Source organism: Triturus cristatus, chromosome 7 (assembly GCF_964204655.1).
Source record: "Triturus cristatus chromosome 7, aTriCri1.1, whole genome shotgun sequence".
Lineage (NCBI taxonomy): Eukaryota > Metazoa > Chordata > Amphibia > Caudata > Salamandridae > Triturus > Triturus cristatus.
The window spans coordinates 1,656,824,925-1,656,846,022 of record NC_140590.1 but is presented as its reverse complement, the minus strand read 5'-3'; the positions used below and the strand labels follow the sequence as shown (position 1 = coordinate 1,656,846,022).

The window sequence follows — 21,098 nt, the reverse complement described above, 5'->3', positions numbered from 1 at the left end:
CATGGCACACTCCTGCATGCCATGCCAAAGTCACTGCATTTAATATGTCACCCCTACAGCAGGCCTTTGAGCCCTAAGGCAGAGTGCATTATATTTTATGTGATGGCATATGTGCATGCGGTACAAAAGGGGGTGGTGATGGACGGAGCATCAGAACCAATCAAACACTCACACCCAGTCAACAGATCTGGGTTTGATCCATCACCGTTCTTTAGCTCACTCTGCCACCCCAGTTCAGACATGGCCATATGCAAATCAGTCTGACCCTGTGCCTCATGGGAACAGTCCAGCCCGAACTGCCAAGCCATGCCTTCCCTGGACCGGAAACAAGCTTCCTAGGACCGGTTTCTGGCATTTCAGCCGTCTTCAGCCAGGCTTACTTGAATCCAGTGGCAAAGTGAGCAAGGGACTCACGTCTGAGCATACCATGCCAACTTATGGCGAACAAAGCGGTACAAAAGGGGTGGTGATGGACGGAGCATCAGAACCAATCAAACACTCACACCCAGTCAACAGATCTGGGCTTGATCCATCACCGTTCTTTAGCCCACTCTGACACCCCAGTTCAGACATGGCCATATGCAAATCAGTCCAACCCTGTGCCTCATGGGAACAGTGAAGGCATGGCTTGGCAGTTCGGGCTGGACTGTTCCCATGAGGCACAGGGTCAGACTGATTTGCATATGGCCATGTCTGATCTGGGGTGGCAGAGTGGGCTAAAGAACGGTGATGGATCAAACCCAGATCTGTTGACTGGGTGTGAGTGTTTGATTGGTTCTGATGCTCCGTCCATCACCACCCCCTTTTGTACCGCTTTGTTCGCCAAAAGTTGGCAGGGTATGCTCAGACGTTGAGTCCCTTGCTCACTTTGCCATTGAATTCAAGCAAGCCTAGCTGAAGACGGCTGAAATGCCAGAAACCGGTCCTAGGAAGCTTGTTTCCGGTCCAGGGAAGGCATGGCTTGGCAGTTTGGGCTGGACTGTTCCCATGAGGCACAGGGTCAGACTGATTTGCATATGGCCATGTCTGAACTGGGGTGTCAGAGTGGGCTAAAGAACGGTGATGGATCAAGCCCAGATCTGTTGACTGGGTGTGAGAGTCTGATGCTCTGTCCATCATCACCCCCTTTTGTACGGCATATGTGCATGAGCAGATATGCCCCTGTGATGCCTAGTTTCAATACTAGGTATTGCAATGAACAGGGAAGCCATCTTAAGGTATGTACTGGGCACTGGACAAAATTAGTTACCAGCTGCATAATGACTTCACTGAAAAATATGGTGTTTGGTACCAAACACCTTGCAATAAGAAACCATCACTGATTCCAGTGATGGATTTATTAATACCTGCAAAAGAAACAATTGATGAACGGAATGCTGGACAATGCACACATTCCCCCCCAGTCAAAAAGATCTGGGTTTAATCCATCATTCTTTTGCGCACCACACCACTCCAGTTTGGACCCAGCTATATGCAAATCAGTATTGATCCTTATGGGAACAGTCCAGCCCGAACTGCAAAGCCGGGTCCTCCCTGGACCGGAAACAAGCATCCTGGGACCGGTTTCAGGGCATCACCCTTCATCAGCCAGGCTAGCTTGAATCCAGTGGTGTAGTGAGCACGCGACCCACATCTGGGCATATCCTTCGCACTTAGGGCAACATATGCAAAAGACATCCTGGTACCGGTTTCAGGACATCACCCTTCGTCAGCCAGGCTAGCTAGAATCCAGTGGTTTAGTGAGCACGGGACCCACGTCTGGGCATACCCTTCGCACTTAGGGTGAAAAGTGTTACAGAAAATAAATGATGGATGGAATGCTGACAATGCAAACATTCTCCCCCAGCCAAAAGATCTGGGTTAAATCCAATGTTCTTTTGCCCACTACGCCATCCCAGTTTGGATGCCCTGAAACCGGTCCCAGGATGCTTGTTTCTGGTCCAGGGAGGACCTGGCTTGGCAGTTCGGGCTGGACTGTTCCCATAAGGAACAGGGTCAAGACTGATTTGCATATAACAGGGTCCAAACTGGGGTGGTGTGGTGAGCAAAAGAATGATGAGCAAGGCAGACCTATCATTGAGGGAGATCAGGATACACCAGGCAGCACCGAGAGTGGCCCTGCAGCCTTGTTTTCCACCTTCACCAGGTCACCAAGACAAAGAGTGAGTCTCTGATCACCGCGACCCGACGCCTCAAAGCACCGCTGCATCCAAGGCCCACAGCCTGAGTTCGAGGGAGGCGACAATGCCAACGGGGTCCTGAGACCCTGAAGAGCTGAGCCCACTCTTGGGTTTGGCAAGACTGGTCCCCCAGTCGCCACCTGCAGCCTCTTTCTGCAGGGACCGAGAACCACAGTCTTCAGCAGGGTGACCAAGTCGGACAAAGCAGCACTAAACACGAGCCCTTCAGCCTGAGTTCAAGTGGACCAACGGTGTCCCTGCATGCCCAAGACCTTCAAGACTTGAGCCCCCCTTTGGGTTCAACCGAAGTGGCCCCCCAGTCCCGGCTTGCAGCCTATTTTCAACAGGACTGTTTCCCACTGACTTATATGGGGCAACCAACGCCAAAAAGAACTTCTGCACCAGGTTGAGCCAGTGCCAACTGAGGTGACCAGTTGGTGCTGCCTTGAACTTTGCCCTATACTCACCTTAAGTCCAGGAGAAGAGTCCTGTAAGTCGTTGACAAGAGACCGTATGCAGTATATGTTTTTTTACCATAGAATTACATTACAGCTTCAAATTACAAGTGGATTTCTTTATTATTTCAAAACTGATGACTCGAAAAGTTCTTACCTGATTACGATGACCTTGGTGTCTAAATTTACATAACATTTTTTCTTATTTTTATAAATGAGTGTCAGATTTCTTTATTGAGCATGTGCCTCGCTTCCTGACTCTGTGTGTACAATACATGCTTATCACTATCCTCTGATAAGACTAAAATGCTCGCCCGCACTTCCACAAAGGAGAGCATCTAGGATTATTATTTAACCCCTGTAAATGAATAACGGTTGCCTGGACACTATATAGCGTACCTCGTTTTGGTGCACTGTATAGAGAGAGAGATTTCTACAAGTTCTAATTATACTTTTGCAAAGATAAAGTGACTCTCAAAACCAACTTAAGGTTCATCCCTAAAGGAACCCGAATAAGCTAGCCACTCGACCTCCTTTCTTTCATCATCCAAGTTCAACAGCTGAAATAACCTTACTTTCTCTCAATGTCAAGAGATATCTGAAATATTTTTGGGAAATATGAATAACTTTATTCAGTCTCACCCTGAATTACCACAGCTCACGCTGAAACACCAGACAGGTTCCTGGCAGGGTCAGTGCTCACTCTAGCACTACAGTAGCTGTCTTCAGCAGGGTACCTCCGAAAAACATCTACAGAACAGCAACTAGTAGGACAACACATTCTTCTGCAAAGCACTGTTGTCTTGTTATGCAATCTAAAGCAAAGTCTTCACTGAGACAAGCAATGCTTCGAAATCTAGTCACTTGTAGGTGAGACTCATCCCTGCCTACCGCGGTAATTTTCTATTGTACTGCTATGTTAATCTTAATTTAAGCATGTAAAAGTATGTAGAATCATAGGTTAGAAAATGAAGATTTACTTACCTTCCAACTACTGTTCTCCAGCACGGATATGTTTTATAGATTTAATAGATTTACTTGCAACCCACCTCCTTCCCTTTCGTGGGGCTCCAGAGACGAAGTAATCATGACAAGTTTTGAAAATATGGCACTTAGCCTTTGAAGGGATTTGAGCACTGTGGTTGGTGTTTAGATCATGTAATGAGGCAGACAATGATAAATAGCCTAAAGCTATTTTAAGTGTTAATTGAGTATATTTCAAATAGCTATGTAAGCATTGACTAATGAGGATTTCCAGCCTGACAAATGGAAATAAGTCAAGCATGTGAATGTATGAAAGATACATTGTTGGACCACTGTAGTTTCAGGTCATAAACTTTTTGTTCACAATAACGTTACTGTGTGAAGCAGGGTAGACCACTCAGCTTCACCTTGAGCCCACTGGCCCTGCTTTTGGTCAAAAACTACTGTCAGCTACTGTAAACTTCCCTAATCCCTGGACAATATTGCTCTATAATTGCAGAGGTAGATGATAAGTATATGTAACTGTATTTTAATTTGGACAATGCTTTGCTAGAACTTTAAGACTACGAGGACATTTTCTGCCTTGTAAGATCTTTGAATTTCTGTCTGACTTACAAACAGAATTTTTGTTACAGATTAAAAGATAAACAGAGCAACATAACATTTATACCATTAACATACCAGCATAGCCTTGGTCCCCATCTGGTCCATCAATGCCTTTGCCCACAGATCCTTTATCTCCCTTTTCACCCAGGTCGCCTGTAAAAAGTTAGACTGTATTATTATATAGACCATAACAGAAATGCCAACCCGGATTGCCCTGAGCTATAAAAATGCACTGTTTAACAACTATGTTCTTTTGACTGTGCAGTGACATTGCATGAAATGCCTCTAGCACTATAAAGACATCAAGAGGTAATGTATCTTTTCAGATATTAGTTAAGGAGAGACACTAAAGGAATTAGTACATTTACATCTACAATATTTTGATTTATTTTATTTTGTGGCTGAGTTTGATGAGTAGACAAATATCAAATACAATTGAGGAGATTAATTAATACTACTAGATTGATAAAGCCTCGGAAAAGAATGTCAGTAAGTTTTAGCCATGTTTTTAAAGTGAAGTAGTAAAATATTTGAATTAAATGTTCTAAAACATTATAAAAGGTTCCTAAGAGAATACTCAATGATAAAGGTAAATCATTTCATGATTACAGAATGACAAAGGAACTGCACTGTGAATATATTAAAAATTGAGTACTAGAAAGAGGATGTTTATCTGAATTATATTATTGAAATAGTAATAGAAAAAATGCATATTTGAGTCGGTTTGTCATTGAGACATGAAAAGTTATGTATTAATTAGTAAAATATAAACATATGTATGTACAACCATTTGATCCATATTGCAAATACTAACAGTATGTTTTATAGTGCATTTATCATAGTTAGATCCTTGATAAAGTGATTGTTCATTAAAAATCGTCGAGCTGGCTGAATTGTCTATTTTTGAATGACGACTAAAGTCATTCAAAATGTCTAATGCGCTGAAGTGTGCTTTTGGAAGTATTTTTCAAGGGAGACTAAAAAACAAATGTTTGGGTAGTGTTCAAAATAAATTGTCTTTGTTTATGAAAATATATACAATTTTAATACAGATGAGGATAATCATTGAATTTTCAGGCTTTGTTTGTCGAATAAAATAAAAGGCACTGGGTACCTGATCATGGTCAGAATCTAAATTCATATTGCCAGCCTAATAGAGTTCTGAATTAAGTGCTTTTGGTTAAGATAAATACGGAAGTGGCGATAGTCCGGTGTTTGAGCCACTACACCAAGACATATAAATCTACTCTACTGCCTATTATCTATTAAAATCCCTCTAGTATAACAAATGCTATCACATTCCTGAACAGGCCTTGCTCACCTCTTGGTCCTGGGTCACCAAGCTCTCCTGTTGGTCCTCTGTATCCGGGCGGACCACGGGCCCCTGGGTGACCAATACTTCCAAGAGCCCCTTGGGGGCCGGGTGGGCCTGGAGGGCCAGGACGACCAACTGATCCAGGAGCCAATGGTCGTCTCAAATTAGCAGCCAACTGTGCCATTTGATCTACAAAACAAATAAAAATTTAATAATTTGATTCGGACATTAAGTGCATTAACTGGAAAACATTGCTTATTGATCTTCAAACATGGCTTGCATCCCATTGTTGAGTAAAGCGTATTTGTCACTGGAGCTATAGTGATCAGAGATTTTGAAATTACAACTTTGAGCAGAATACTGACAGTGGTCCTCTTTCTTGATATGGTTTGTCAGCACACAAGGGCACAACCAGGGATGCCCGATCTAATACATGACTTATAGAGGGCGGCCTTTCATACCATATCTGCCCTTTGGAAATCAGCTCACTGCCAAGAGATCTGTTCGCTGGCGCTATTATGCCCGCCTTCTTTCTTGACTTATTCTCTGCTCCACCTCAAATGGCAATTGCTGGACATGAATGTGTTTCAGTGCCAGTTGCCCTATAATGAAGAAAGGCATCCGCCTCCAGGTTTCTGGTGAACTTCTAAAGTGTTGCAAGTCAGATTGAGCCACACACATCCTCAGTACTGAGTACATCCTAAGATCATTTACCCATTGTGCTGTAGCCTATGTGTGACAGCAGACTGCGAGGACATAATCTACTTTGACTGCCATTGAGTAGCAGACCTCATGTTTAGTTGTATAATGCGATCATTTTTTAATAAGCTTACTATCTTCATAGGGTCCAACATTGTACCTTCACCTGTGCACACGTTGGTGCATTCAATATTTTTAGATAACATATAGAAAGTGTGATTGCTTTTGTAGAGTGTTTATAAAAAATTCAAAAAAATCCTGGATCTCACTAAAAATTAAATTTCGAGCCTGTTTTGTGGCAAGACGGGCTAGGGCAGTCTCAACTTATGATCTTTTTCAGTATTTTGTGCTGAGAATGCAGATCAGGGAGCGAGGTAATGTAGACACTATCAGTTGCTAGCGATAGGAGTACTTTACTCTTTGCATTTGAGCAGAGACAAAACACATTTCCTACTCATAAGCAGGCATAAAATTCAGGATTTACAACAACCATACGCACCATTTATCATTCCTCCACACAGCTCACGGATGTGTTGTTCACTTGCCAATTTCCCCTGAAATAAAAATTCCCAATGTATATTTAAAGTAAAAGTTATAAACTAATAGAATCACCCAGCTTCACCTCAAGTAGAAATCAAAACATGTGCTTCGTCAGATACCTTGGTAATACATTTAGTAGCTGATAGGTTCAGGGACATATTTGGAGCTAAGGGCATCCACAGAAAACATTTTAATACCAACCTTGCATTTCATAGAGTGACCAAGTGCAGCCCTCTCTTAAAGGGTGTTTTGAAGAGAGATGAGAGAGAATGGAGAGTATGTTCTTCCTTTAATAAATTGGACCAAAGCATTTAGTATACAACACATTCTGGATATATTGCCTAAAAACTGTCCTGTTAAGAAATGCGTGAAAGGCCTCAGGGTCTGGCACACTTTCAAGGAGAATTATGTCTCTGCATTAGCAAGTAATGCATGTGGCATTATGAAAATGTACCAATTCCTCATAGTTACATTCGGGGCTGGATGTACTGAGACTCCCTCAGCTGATCCAAGCTTCGAAGGCAACCCTTCCAGTTTATTAATGTGCCTTGTATTGCTAGTAAAGCATTCATTCTACAACTACACAAAATGCCCAAGAACTAAGCTACTTCACTATGTGAAGTTCTCTTGTGAAGCTTGGGTGACACCCAAACTGATCTGGTCACTCACTGTACTTACTGAGATATTTCATTTCATGGCAAGACCATAGTGTAGCATTATACATAAACACTTGATTGCTACTCTATGGCAGCTGTTTTAAAGCAAACAATAATCTCAATAATCATACCAGAATTAGAACATCGGAAACTTTATAAGCACCAGTGCAGCAGCCATCTTCCTCTTTTCTTTGCTGCCCCATGACTGATAAGCACATTGACTGTTGTATGTTTTAAAAGATTTTATGTGGAAATATTGTAGCAGACAGTTGTTATAATTCAGTTTGTATGGTAAAGCGTTTTGAGTTGAGTTGTCATTATTTTCCAATTCATGAGAGCTTAGGATGTTTACTTAACATTTTCAGGCAGCGATTTGCTTAGATATGTGTGATGTATGATGAGTATATGTTGATATTTTTCAACATGAGCAGATGTAAAATAGTTCTTAAATAAGGTGCATTCTGCATGGAGCGCTAGGGGTTGATAGTTGGGGAGAACTGTGTGTTTTGAGCGGGCACGTGCATTTGTGAGCACGTGTAGGCTCATTTTGTCTGAGTTGGGGTCTCTACAGCTTGGATGGAGCGTGTGCATTCAGACGTCGTGCTCCAGACGGCCAGAGTTTATTTTCCTGTTCATCTTCACTTTGGCGTAGCATCATGACGGCATCACACTACGATATGCTATTTTGAGTCAGAGAATGTTTCTAGATAGAGTTGAAGCCTTTGGCAGCCATTTTGTAAAGGTGTCTTTTTACAGTTAGATAATTATATTGGAAGCGGAGGCAGGTTAATATCTTGTGTGCCAGACAGCGGCCAATGTTTAACTTATAGGCATCTGCACTCTGGAAAAAAAAGAGATGGATGAATCAGGAGGAAGGAATTTCTGGGACAAAGGTCTGGGAGGAGATTATTAAAAGGATTACTGAAAAAACAGTGAGATCATCAATAAAAGAGGCTTTGGAGCTTGTTTTAAATAGGAAGAGGAAAGGGAAAGGTTTAGGTGAAATGGATGAAGAGTTTTGGTCATTAGATGAGGAGGAACCTAAAGATGTGAGTAAGGAGGGTGGCAAACAAAAGATGAAAAAGAAGCATGTGGAGAATGTATGTGATGAGCACCACAGAATCGTAAGGTGCCCCTTGCGACACACCAGAAGGTGTCCTAAGCAGTACAATGAAGATTCAGGCTAGACCTGAAGCTAAAGCTTCCTATTTTACACAAAAATGGGTCAAGTGTTGATAAAATCTTTTGAATTAATATGTGTTTGATACCTATGGGGATGACTTTTGGAACCTGGATTCTGATAAGAAAGAGCTTTTCAAAAGTGACAAAAAGGAGTGGTTAAGGAGCCTCAGGGAGATGATATGTTTAGTGCAGACATGATAAGGCACCCAAGAAGTGCTGATTGGTGGCCTGTAATTGATAATAAAGCATGTGTCACAACAAATTTGGATTCAGATTTGATACGTTTTCTTTTCAAGATGGGCAGAGATCCAAAGAAGGGTCCAGGGAGGGCTTTTAAGCAATACCTGGATAGGCTTCTGCATGTTATTGGTCCACTGGCTAGGGTTATAGACATGGCCGAGGGGGCAAAGTCAAAGGTTGACAGCTGACATTGATCTGTTAAGAGGTTGGAGTCAGAGAGCAGTCTGTTTTTGGGGAAACACTAATGTTGCTCTAATAATGGAAAAGAGCAAAGCAGTTCTTATTCGGGTAAGTCCTTAATTGGGGAACTTTGCAAGTAAAGAGTCAAGTGAGGATCCTAGGGGTCTCATTTTTGGAGAAGCTTTATGACAAGAAGTTGGTATATACATTTTAACCTTCACCAGCTTGGATAAGGCTCAGTCCTCTCTTAGGGTTGCATTTGGAATGCAAGTTTTTGACAGGGCTGAAGGCAGGGGATGCTTCTCTGTCAGAGAATTCTCAAGGTCCCAGTATCAATCTCAAGGACGTGGAAGTTTCAGGGGTTTCCAGTCGGCCACTGGATTCTTTCCACGGAGAGGTAGATTTGGCATAGGATGCCAAATTAAGGAAGAATTAATTAATTAAACATTTGTTAATTAAGGAAAAATTAATTAATTACAAAATAAGGTAGATCTCAGCAAATGCAGAGAATTCAGTAAAGTATCAAGACTTTCATTGGTTCTTTCCAGGGAAAGTAGGTGGGTCAGTTAAAAGATTTTCTGAACCAATGCTGTTGGTTAACAAACCATCAATGAGTCTTGAATGTAGTACAGGTATATATGATAGAATTCAGAGAAATTCCTCTTCCTTTTTAGGAGCCAAGAAAGATGATTTTTTCAGGGGAACTGTGAACAATTGTAGAGATTGAGGTTCAAGAAATGTGGAAACAGTGCCATAGAACAGGTGTCAGAAAATACTTTAAGTTTTGTGAGTAAAATGTTTGGGGTGAGAAAGAAGGACAAAGGCTGGCGACCAGTGATAGATTTTACAATTTGAACGGGTTCCTGGTATACAAACATTTCCAGATGGAAGGTATCCATCTGTAGAGACATTTTTTGCAGAAGAATGACTGGTTAGTAAAGTTGGATCTAAAAGATGCTTATTTTAAAATTCCGATCTCAGAGGTCAGTTGCAAGTATCTACAGTTCAGGGGGTTAGGTGTTCTTTACCAATTTAATTGTCTTTCTTTTGGGCTGGCTTCTGCACTTCGTGTTTTAGGAAGGTTTTGCATCCAGTGGCTCCATATCTCAGAGAGAGGGGAATAAGATTGATCATGTATTTGGACGATTTTCAACATGGAGAAGTCAGTATACGAACCTTGTCAGATTTTGGAATTTTAGGATTCCATGTGTATACGGCTCAGGGAGTTTTGAGTTTGATAGAGAAAAAGGTTGCGGAATAAAAACGTGAAGGGTGTTTTGAAGAGAAGTTTTCTAACTCTGAGGACATTAGCGAGAATAATGGGGTTATTTTATTCTTCGATCCAAGCGGTTTTTCCAGGTCCCTTTTCACTATAGGGCTCTGCAAATGTTGAAGGTAGACAATGTAAGGAGAGGTATATGGTATGGGGATCAGAGATCGATTGTTCTGATTGTCGAAGCGAGGGAAGAATTGAGTTGGTAATTGTCCAGATTTTGTTATCGGTTGGGGCATGTATTTCGGAGAACAAGAGACAGGTGGTAGATGGTCGGTGGAAGAAAGACTGAGTCATATAAATGATTTGGAGATGAGGGCAGGCTTGTGTGTGTTGCAGAGTTTTTCAAGTTCTTTAAAGAATTGGAATTTATTGTTGAAGAGCGATAATGTCTCAGCAGTACGTTATGAAAACTGATTGGGTGGATGAAGGCCAAGAATTTGACAGAGGTGGCCAAGAAAATTAGCAATTTCTGTCGGGAACACAACTTAGGTTGCTAGCTGTGTATTTTCCTGGTTTGAACAATGTAACAGCAGATTGGAATTCTCTGTGTTTGAGGGATTACAGTGATTAGAAGCAGATTGTTCAAAACTTTCAGAGGTTACAGGAGATTCGGGGACTTTTCGAAGTAGATCTGTTTGCATCAATCCTAACAATACAGTTGGATCAGTATTTCAGTTGGAGACTGGATCCACAAGCAGAGGCACTAGATGTATTTGAGCAGAATTGTGGTATCTTTAGAGTTATCCGTTTCTGCCATTTGTGATGATTCAGAGAGTGTTGCAGATGGTGAGGAGACAGTGTTAAAAGATAGTTCTGATAACTCCTTTTTGGTTAGCCCAATATTTGTTTCCAGAGGTGCTGGAACTGGCGGAGGAAAAACCTTTTTTGATCCCAAGTACAGAAGGATTACTGGTAGAACTAGAATGGAAGGATCATCCTTTGGTGAATGCAGAAATGTAGAACTTTCTTGCTTGGAAGATTTCAGGGGAGGAGAGTGGTTTGCAGGCATTTCAGAGAAGGCTGAAGAGTTGTTCAGAGAATATTTGGCCCCAGGGTACGAGAAAAAGGTATGCTGAAGCATTGAGGTGCTGGGTATGTTGGTGTATCGAAAGATATTTTGATCCACTGGAAGCTTCTCCATTAGATTTGTCCATTTTTATAAAGAAACTTGTATGAAAAGGGGTTGAGTTATAGAACAATAAATTTTTATAGATTGGCGGTGGCTGCTGGCCATGTTCATGTTAATGTTTTTCAATAGGAAGTGATGCTTTGGTTTGCAGAGTTATGAAGGGTATAAAACTGCATAGACTGTATAATTTTATTTATGGGATGTGAATTTAATTTTTAGGAAGTTGTAAGAGTGGCCTTCAATTAGGTTCATGTCATTACAACAGTTGTCAAATAAGTGAGCAAACCTGTTATGCCTGATATCTTTTAGGAGAGTATCAGATGTAAAAGCTTTGGAGGTACGTAGTAGGTATTATAACCCAGATGGGGCGCGGTTTTCAGATCTTTTCAAGGATAAAACCAATGTCTTCAACTATTGTTGATCCACGATTTGATGAGCACTCAAAAGATCATATGTGGTTCGGGCCATGAAAGAATATGAGAGTAGAATGGTTGAATATTGAAGGGATGGAGTGAATCAATTGTTGATATCCTGGAGGAGGCCTTATAATCCGACTAGTTGTGCTACTATTTCACATTGGGTCAGATTTTGCATGGTCGAATCAGGTGTTGAATAGGGAAGGTTTGGGGCACATTCTGTAAGAAATGCGATGGTAAATAATGTTTGTTGTTCAGGAGGTCTATTGGAAGAGATTTTGAGAGTGGTTGATTGATCGAATGCTGGAGTTTTTGTAAGATTCAACTTCAAACCTGTAGATCATGTATCTTCTGTATCTATTCATAGCTTTTAACATGCATAGTTCTAGCCTCCGTTCTTAACATGAAATGTAGATTCTCCAAATTGAGTCATAAGAGAATCTGGATTTCATTAAAGACACAGACATTAGCATTATCCTCCCCTCTTTACTTTAGGAGGTTGGGGTGTTTTTTGGTTGAAAATAGTATCAATAATTTAACGGAAATTGGCTGTGCGCTAATGTTTTTCGATAAAATTTAATGTGATTTGGGATTTTATTTGGCAGATAATATATGAAGCCGAAAGAAGATATTCAAGCTGAGTTTTTTGAAGTTTTTTCAGTTAGTTTGGCTGTAAGTCTTGGGGTAAAAGTAAAGAGGAATATGGCTGCTGTGCTGGGCTTACATAGTCTGAGATGTTCTAATTCTGGAATGTTTATTGAGATTAATGTGTCTTCTTTAAAATGACTGCTGCAGAGTAGCTATAAAGAGTTGATTCATAATTCTAGACTCTGGAGCATATTTCAATGAAAATAATGCAGCGCGGTGCCACAAGTAAAATTTGCTCCGCTGAATTGTGTTATTTTCAAAAAAGCAAGAATGCACCGTATTAACAAGAAGACCGGCGCATTCTTGTGCTCACTCCTGCGCCGGTGTGAAAAAAGCTACCTAGCGCCAACGCAGGCACCCCTGCACCATCGCTCTTGTTGTTTGGTATATAGTCAAAGGAAGACACGCGAGTCTTCTTTCTCTCTTTTTCCTGTTTGTAAAAAAATGATGCCCTGATTGCTTAATAGTATAAATAACAAGGGGACCCGATCAGGTAGCTTCGGACCTCGGGTGATTACTTATTACAAAGAACAAAGGTCCTTAGCTTAAGGTAGGTAATACAAGCATTTCAACATAGACTTCAATGAGAACTATGGATAGTTTTCCAATGTCCAGCCGGACAAAGGAGCGTTTATTTAGAACAGATGTCACAAGAGTTAAACAAATTGAAAGCAAAGAAGAAGGATAAAATGAAGGCACAATCCTGTACCGAGTTTTGAAAGAGGGAAAATAGGGAAATACGAAGAAAAAGTGGCAGGCAAAAACTTTGGAGCAATTGGTGGCTTAAAATATAATGCAATCTTCAATAAGCTCAAAACCACAGTTGCCACAATAAAATCTACACAATGGATACATTGCGGTACTGTTTGAAAAGTCGACTTTTCGATCCCTAGCTCCTAATACAATGGGATCATCTTCAGGATTAAACAATAAACAATTGCCTGATTTAATGCCTGTGGGATACAATCATGAAAAGGGGGGAGAAAAGAAAAACAATAAGGTCCAACATTTACAATTGGAGAAAACATGTCAATGTCAATTACAAGTTGTCCGGATCATATATAAGCTCTGTTATTAAGTGAATAATTTCTAAAGCGATATAAGGGAGAACCAGACTCATGCAAATGATTGCGGAAGTGTCAAAGGAAGCCGTGGTGAGAGTCTTAGGACCTAAAGAAAAAAGAATGAGAATTCCTTCGTTCATACAAGGACTGTGAACCAGTGTTTGAATAAAAGGTGAAAAAGGAAAGCGATGCAGTGAGAAGTAAGACACAATCAGACTAAAGCCTATCAAGTGCGTGTTCTAAGCGCTGTTGGATTAGAACGGCATGGAAAATAGACACACCTCGCCATCTGTGTTGTTGATAATGGTCTTAAGCACACGCCTACTTGGCCTAACATCGAACTCTTCGCGACATGCCGTTCTAATCCAACAGCGCTTAGAACACGCACTTGATAGGCTTTAGTCTGATTGTGTCTTACTTCTCTCAGTCCTTGTATGAACGAAGGAATTCTCATTCTTTTTTCTTTAGGTCCTAAGACTCTCACCACGGCTTCCTTTGACACTTCCGCAATCATTTGCATGAGTCTGGTTCTCCCTTATATCGCTTTAGAAACTATTCACTTAATCACGGAGCTTTTATATGATCCGCACAACTTGCAATTGACATTGACATGTTTTCTCCAATTGTAAATGTTGGACCTTATTGTTTTTCTTTTCTCCCCCCTTTTCATGATTGTATCCCACAGGCATTAAATCAGGCAACTGTTTATTGTTTAGTCCAGAAGATGATCCCATTGTATTAGGAGCTAGGGATCGTAACGTCGACTTTTCAAACAGTAGCGCAATGTATCCATTGTGTAAATTTTATTGTGGCAACTGTGGTTTTGAGCTTATTGAAGATTGTATTATATTTTAAGCCACCAATTGCTCCAAAGTTTTTGCCTGCCACTTTTTCTTCGTATTTCCCTATTTTCCCTCTTTCAAAACTCGGTACAGGATTGCGTAATAGGCTGAAGTGTCATCAGGTGCTCCCAAAAATATTGTTATTGTGTATCTACTCACTAATATTGCCAAGAATAACAGTGCTGCTCTATCAGGCTGGTTTGTCATGTAAGAGCATTGTGCCTGATGAGAGCTCTTTGTGATGCCAATGGTCAGAGTTGTGAGGAAAGCTGACGTGGTGTTATAGATGTGGGGTCAGTTTTGCTTTTCTTTTAGATCGAAAATTCCCCAATGTCAAAAGGAATGGCTTCCTCAAAAGTGAGCCTATGATTTTAATGATTTGGCTGTGAAGTGTAAGGGGGTCAAGCAACAATACATCCTTTGTCCAGGTTAATATCGATCATTTTTACACATTCATCTTGCTGTGTCAATGGCTCTCTGGGGCATATTTACAAGGAGTTAACACCACCAGAACATCACTTTTCCAACATTCTGGTTGCGTTAACTCCTTTGCCTTAGTTACAAGGTTGCGTTAAGCCACTAAACGTGGCTTAATGCTGCCTTGTAAATAGTGCCCCTATTGATGCAGCACTTAGCCTGAAAGGGACATGCAATGGGTGTTGTAGTAGGCGTCACGCCACAAAACACATTGCTTTTTGTCACTGCCCTATATTTATAAAGTATGGAGAAGGGCCAAAAATACTGCCAGGGAATACCTGGTCTTAAGCAGGCAATACCAGGAGAAAGTTTTATTTCTCCTCAAATTTTGCTCTTTCCACGTGTGCTGCATTCTGCAGCACATACAGATAGAGCCAACCACCTGTAAAGATTGTTTAAGTGCAGGAAGGTGTCTCTTCCTACACATAAACATTTGCCCCTGCAGCGGAAGCACCCTAGCAAAATGGTGCTAGGGTGCCTGCGGTGGCACTATGCAGCTTTTCTAGTGCCAGTCCTAGGGGTAGCTCAGGGGTGCACCGCATTCTTGTGAATACAGCACATCCCTGCATTTTGAAACTGTCGGCGCGTGGCGTTACCAATGTTGGCATAACACAGTGCTCCACCAGTTTCTTGTAAATATTCCCCTTTGTCTTTCTGATGCAGTTGTTTGTTTGGCGTTGAACAACTTTTCGACTTCAAAGCTGTTTTTGTGCTGATGGTGTTTTAGGATCATACTGGCCCAGGTGACTTTTCTTGCTGCGAGTATTTTCTGGTGCCCTTTGGCGCATTACAATCTTGTGTGTAGTTGAAGCATCAACTGTCAAGCCTTTTATAGAGATGGTTAGTCAGTTAAGGTGCTCTCTGTCCAAAGCTCCTTTCGAGGTAGATCCAGCAGGGAAGATCCGCTCTATAAGGTTGTGGTGTGTCCTTTTGAGGCTGGGAGTATTGTGACCAGTCCTCAGAATTTGGCCCCAAAATCCTCTGTGCAGTCTTTGTTCTATGTGTGGGGTTCGACAAGGGTGCTTGAGACCTGTAGCCTCATCAGTGTCATCAGGTGACAGTGACATGGGATTTGCTCCTCAAGGGCATTGGACTTCCGGAGGACACCCCCAACCCTTTGAAGGAGTTGAAATCCTCATTCAACCCACTGGAAGGCATATCCGTAGAGTCCACCTTTGGGCACATTACTGACCAACAGTCTTTTTTTAGGGAAATGACTAACACGCAAAACAAGCACTTTCACTGTTGTCCCTGGAAGACTCAAGTTACAGACCTGATGCTGGTCTTGCCACAGAATCTTGCTCTGGCAAAACTTATTAGAGTGTTCTCCTTGCCTCTCCTCCCAATGACTCATTCTCATCTGACCTATCCCCTGGCTCTTGCAATGACTGGATCAGAAGGTGATAATGGTTACTCAGTAATTTTCAATGCCGAGTTAGTTCTTGTTGTCTCTGTCCTCTGGTGCCAAAGTTCTTTCCTGACGTGGAAGAGTAATGGAGCCATCAAAACATGTCCGAACTTTATTCTTGTGTTCTGGTGCATTGTGAGTTGCAGGGGAGGTACCAGGAGATATCTCAAAACCTAAACCCTTTCTTTGAAGAAAAACAACTTGTAACTTTTCAAGCCCGATACTGGATGGCAGGAGTGGACACAGCATGAGATCTACAGCAACTCGTGTTGCAAACCTTAAATGCTTGGAGGTCCTCTTGTGAGAAGCAAAATAATCACATGCTATAGGACAGAAGATAGGTGACATAAATCGTTGCAAAATGCCCCAATTACATTGACCATGTAAGGCAATCAGATGAGACACATCCCTGACATTTATGGTGAGATATGCCATGAAGATTTCAAAGAAATTTCAAGTCATATCAAGCTAAGCCTTGGTAGGAGTGAAAAGAGGGGTGTTTCCTTGTTTACCTTCAAGAGCATTTCGTGGAGGCATCGTAGATATTTAGGCAGTCTTAAAAAGGCAAGGGCAAGTGGCGGAGTATAATGGGACTCCTCTGCGTTTACATTTTATTCTGTGAACAACTAGGAGCTTAGCTTTCACAGAGTGGAGTAGGTTTTTAAGAAGAATGGCAATGTTGAATCTTTTCCTAAAAGTGGGCAGTGCAGAGTATTCGAGGCATTTATCAGGTACAGAATCTTGAAAGAAATTCTAGTTTTCATAGGAGCCCTAAAATGCTTATTTTACACATTGGGCGATGAATGCTGATACTTTCATAGCCCGCTGATTTGCACAGCTGCATTACAAGCCTTTGAAAGTCTATTTATGTGAAATGCAGGCAAGCCAGCATACATAGTATGCCGATAGACCAAGCAGAAATATAATGCCCACTGTGAAAAAAAAGAAGAAATCTAAAGAAGGCACAATTCTGGACCCAAAAACTAGATTGAGGTATAACGCATTGCATGTGAATCCAGAGAAGATTCACACTACAAAATTAATACACCCAGTACCATGATTGATCTTATGGAGGAATGAGGGGCACAGTATTTTTGAGTTTTTCAATTCGAATATCAATTGCAAACCTTCAAAGTTTTCAGTTCAAGCCCATAAACACCGGTAAAACCCCACCAGATGGAAAATGGTTCTTTATGTAAGCAGATAAACACTGAAAAAATACATATTTCCCTGCACTTCCATGCTGTTGTGCATTAATGCTTCAAACATGGTGCAGACACATATAATTAGAGATGTGTTTGAGACTAACATGCCAGCCAAATAAAGTGAAATGAGAGGAAAAGTCATCCATTTTTATTTCTTACTTATGGGATTAACACTTTGGGCTTAGTTCTATAAAAAAATAGCAAAGAAGAACGGTCCAATTTCGTCTCCCTTCATTTGGCTTCACAATTCCTCCGACCATGCTATGATTCCTGTCCCTCAATTCCATTTTTAAAATGTGTTACACAAAAGAAGCACTACCTCTTCCTGTATGCTCTGCCCTACTCTTCATTCATCCCTTCCTTCCGAATGTCTACCTTCTTGCAAGTAGCTTTTCTTTCTAACATCTTTCATATTGTACTTTGGCATGCATTATCATTATTTTGTAACAGCTTTAATTTATTGTTAGTGCTTCATAAATGAATAAAGTGTAGTGTACGTCATACGTACAGGGATGCCAGATTTTCCAGTAATGCCAGGAACTCCTTGTTCTCCTTGGAAACCCATTGGACCTGGACGGCCTGGAATTCCAGGTACACCCGCTGTGCCATTAGGTCCCTGAATGCCTTTGGGGCCTGACTCTCCTCTGTTTCCAGGCTGAAAAAGCGAAACAAAAACAGGATGTCATAAACCATCAGATTTAGTGATGTCTTTAGTGCCAATGTCACATTTCATACATGACAATGAACACAAAATGAAACAGATAATAACAAAATATAGCTTCAGCTAAATTTAAACTGTGCTATGCAGCTGCAGTATTAAGTTAATTTGTCCATAAACTGCTATTACCTGTAAATGCCCTTGTTTTGCTAACAGTTAGATTATGCATGTCCAGCAAAGATTTAGTTTTACTTTTCAAACATTTACCCATATTCAGTTTTAGTTCTGATAATATATTTATGGATACAATACTTTTTGATTCTGAAAATGGTTTTACATTTTATTTTAGTTTGGATGAATTAATTTAAATTATTTTATGACTAGATTTTAAATTTGTGTGACGCCGAGTGTATATTATTTTAATAAACAGATTAAAATCAGTCTAAACTTTTAGGGTTATATAACAGTTCACTTTTGATGCTGATGAAAATATTTACAAACTGAATTCAGTTTTACATGTAATGACCATCTATCAGTTTTAATTTTGATGTATGACTTCAGATTCAAACGTTTGATGAATAGGGTTTTACTTGATTTTAGCACTGATGGATGGACGTGAAATATGTTTTCAATTAATAATATACACTTTGGGCCTCATGTAGGTAGCTAAATACCGGTCGGTAACGGCCGAAATTCGGTAAATATCCCATTACCGACCGGTATTTAGCTATTTGAGATGTAGGAGGCATATTTCAGGATTCGGTAAATTACCGAATCGGTAAAATACCGATTCGGTAAATACCGAATCCTGAAATCATATGTAGGGAGCACTCTAAAGAGTGAAAATTAGTATTAAGAATTTGTTATTTACCACCAAAGACAGGTTGGTGATAAATAACGAATACCTTGCAAAAAGTAATATTTTGCAGATTTAAGAGTGCCATGTGGCAACATGTATGTGCGCCACATGTGCACACATGCAAGATTCAGGGGTGCAACAGGGTGTCAATGTGACACCCTGCCACCCTTGAATATGCTTCCCACATTACCGAATCGGTAATGAGGCATACCTTCCCATTGATTCCTATGGGCCCCCAGGCCCATAGGAATCAATGGGAAGGTATGCCTCATTACCGAATCGGTAAATACCGATTCATAATTACCGAATTTTTCCCATTCGGTAAAATTTAGCGAATTATTACCTACATCACATTTACCGATTCATAAATACCGAATCGGTAAAATTCGGTATTTATGAATCGGTAAATGTGAGGCTACCTACATATGGCCCCTAGTCTTTGTTTTGATTAAAGTATTTTCACTGTGTTTCCACATTCTAAATTGCATTCATCAAAGCAATATTTTTTATTATTTTTTTTAAACGTGACACCAATACAATTTAAATATGCATTATTTATTTAATTTTCCCTCAGCATTGTCCCTCAGAATCCTCCCCCACCCTGCCCTACCGCCCCACCAATGTGACCTGGTGGACCACGGCTGCTCAGGATTATGCATGACCAATTACATTTCCAAATTATTCTTTGTTTATTATTAAATTGTTTTAAATGGTGACTTTTAAGAATCCTTCATTTTCAGAAATTCTGTTTTACTAAACTACAGCGTGAGTACAGAAAAAACATATTCACAAAATAAGGATCTGGTAAATACTGTCTCAGCAGATCTGTGGAGATTACATGAAATGGGAATTAAACCTGGTTCAGGGCTGGTAATAATGATCCTTGAAGATGGTGTTGTTAAGGAGAAACGTAAATAATACTCAGGATGTGCACACAGCAGTATCAGGGCAATAGAAACACTGGCTCGATCAGGCATTTAGTCACTCATGCATGATCTGTATACCTACTACTGAAAGTCACGAACTATAGTCAACTTTAAACAATTTAAATACATTTTTTTAAAGCAGCAGTTCAGACCCTTCTTACCTCTCCTTTTTGTCCAACAGGACCACTGGGACCCTACAATAGACAAGAACAATAATGGTTAACTGTTGTTTAGAAACAGAAAACTCTATGACAAACACAGGTTAAATGACTTTATTAATTTACTTATACTAGGTCTATTATGTATACATGAATTCAGTAGTACCACAGATATGAGGTTCCGACCTTTTCACTCTGCATCTGAGCACTGCAGCCCGAGTACCGATGAACCGACTGCGCTTTATTGTTCCCAGGACCCTTGTGATCCAAACCCTCAGTTGGGAGCTTCCGGACTCTTCCCCAAGTCCCCATCTGCAGCCTGTTTCTAGGTGGCCCACCTTCCTCCTACCAGCATAGCGCGCACAGCTACCAACCCGAACAGCACCTCTGCACTTGGATGCCCCAGGGCAGGTAATGAGTAACTGCTGGTGCTACTTTGGACCTTGGCCCCCCTACAATTCTACATCCCAAGGGAAACTCCATGAAACATATTGCAAATAACTGTGGGCAACATATGCATTTTTCCCATAGGAAAAAATTGCTCTGTAAAGGTGCATTTAGTGAGCTATTAACTTACCTGAAAAAATTCATATTTAAAAAAAGTACTTACTTGGTAATTTCGTATTTTCTAAATTGGTCTCGGATTTATTCTTGAGTGTATGTCTCATTTATTACGTCTGTGAGCACAACAAATGCTTAGCACTACCCTCTGATAAGACTAATTGCTCGTCAACACTACCACAAAAAAGAGCATTTGAGTTGTCATTTGTGCCTCTGTAAAATAACTGGGGTTGTCTGGACTCTTTACACAGTGCACCTCATTTTTGTCCACTAAACAAAGAGCCAGCTTCCTACAGTGGAGCAGTAGGATAAAAATGTGCCCCTGAAAGAGGTAACCTATCTATTCTCCTCTTTGTTCCTTTATATCAGAATACATAGTGGCCTGAGTGATCCTTATGAAGAGGCTCTCCACGGAGTTCCACCTTTCTTTGCAG

The 21,098-nt window shown here is 40.8% G+C and overlaps 1 protein-coding gene across 1 annotated transcript in view; it reads right to left on the bottom strand.

Moving 5' to 3' along the window:
* The window catches only part of COL9A3 (collagen type IX alpha 3 chain), a 193,883-nt gene that overhangs the window by 64,552 nt on the left and 108,233 nt on the right, over positions 1-21,098 (bottom strand). The window contains exons 27-31 of the mRNA XM_085619726.1: positions 20,107-20,139; positions 18,011-18,157; positions 6,739-6,793; positions 5,547-5,729; positions 4,301-4,378 (exon numbers count right to left, since the gene is read on the bottom strand). Of these exons, the coding sequence (XP_085475852.1) occupies positions 4,301-4,378; positions 5,547-5,729; positions 6,739-6,793; positions 18,011-18,157; positions 20,107-20,139 (496 nt within the window). The remainder of the gene's footprint in view (positions 1-4,300; positions 4,379-5,546; positions 5,730-6,738; positions 6,794-18,010; positions 18,158-20,106; positions 20,140-21,098) is intronic.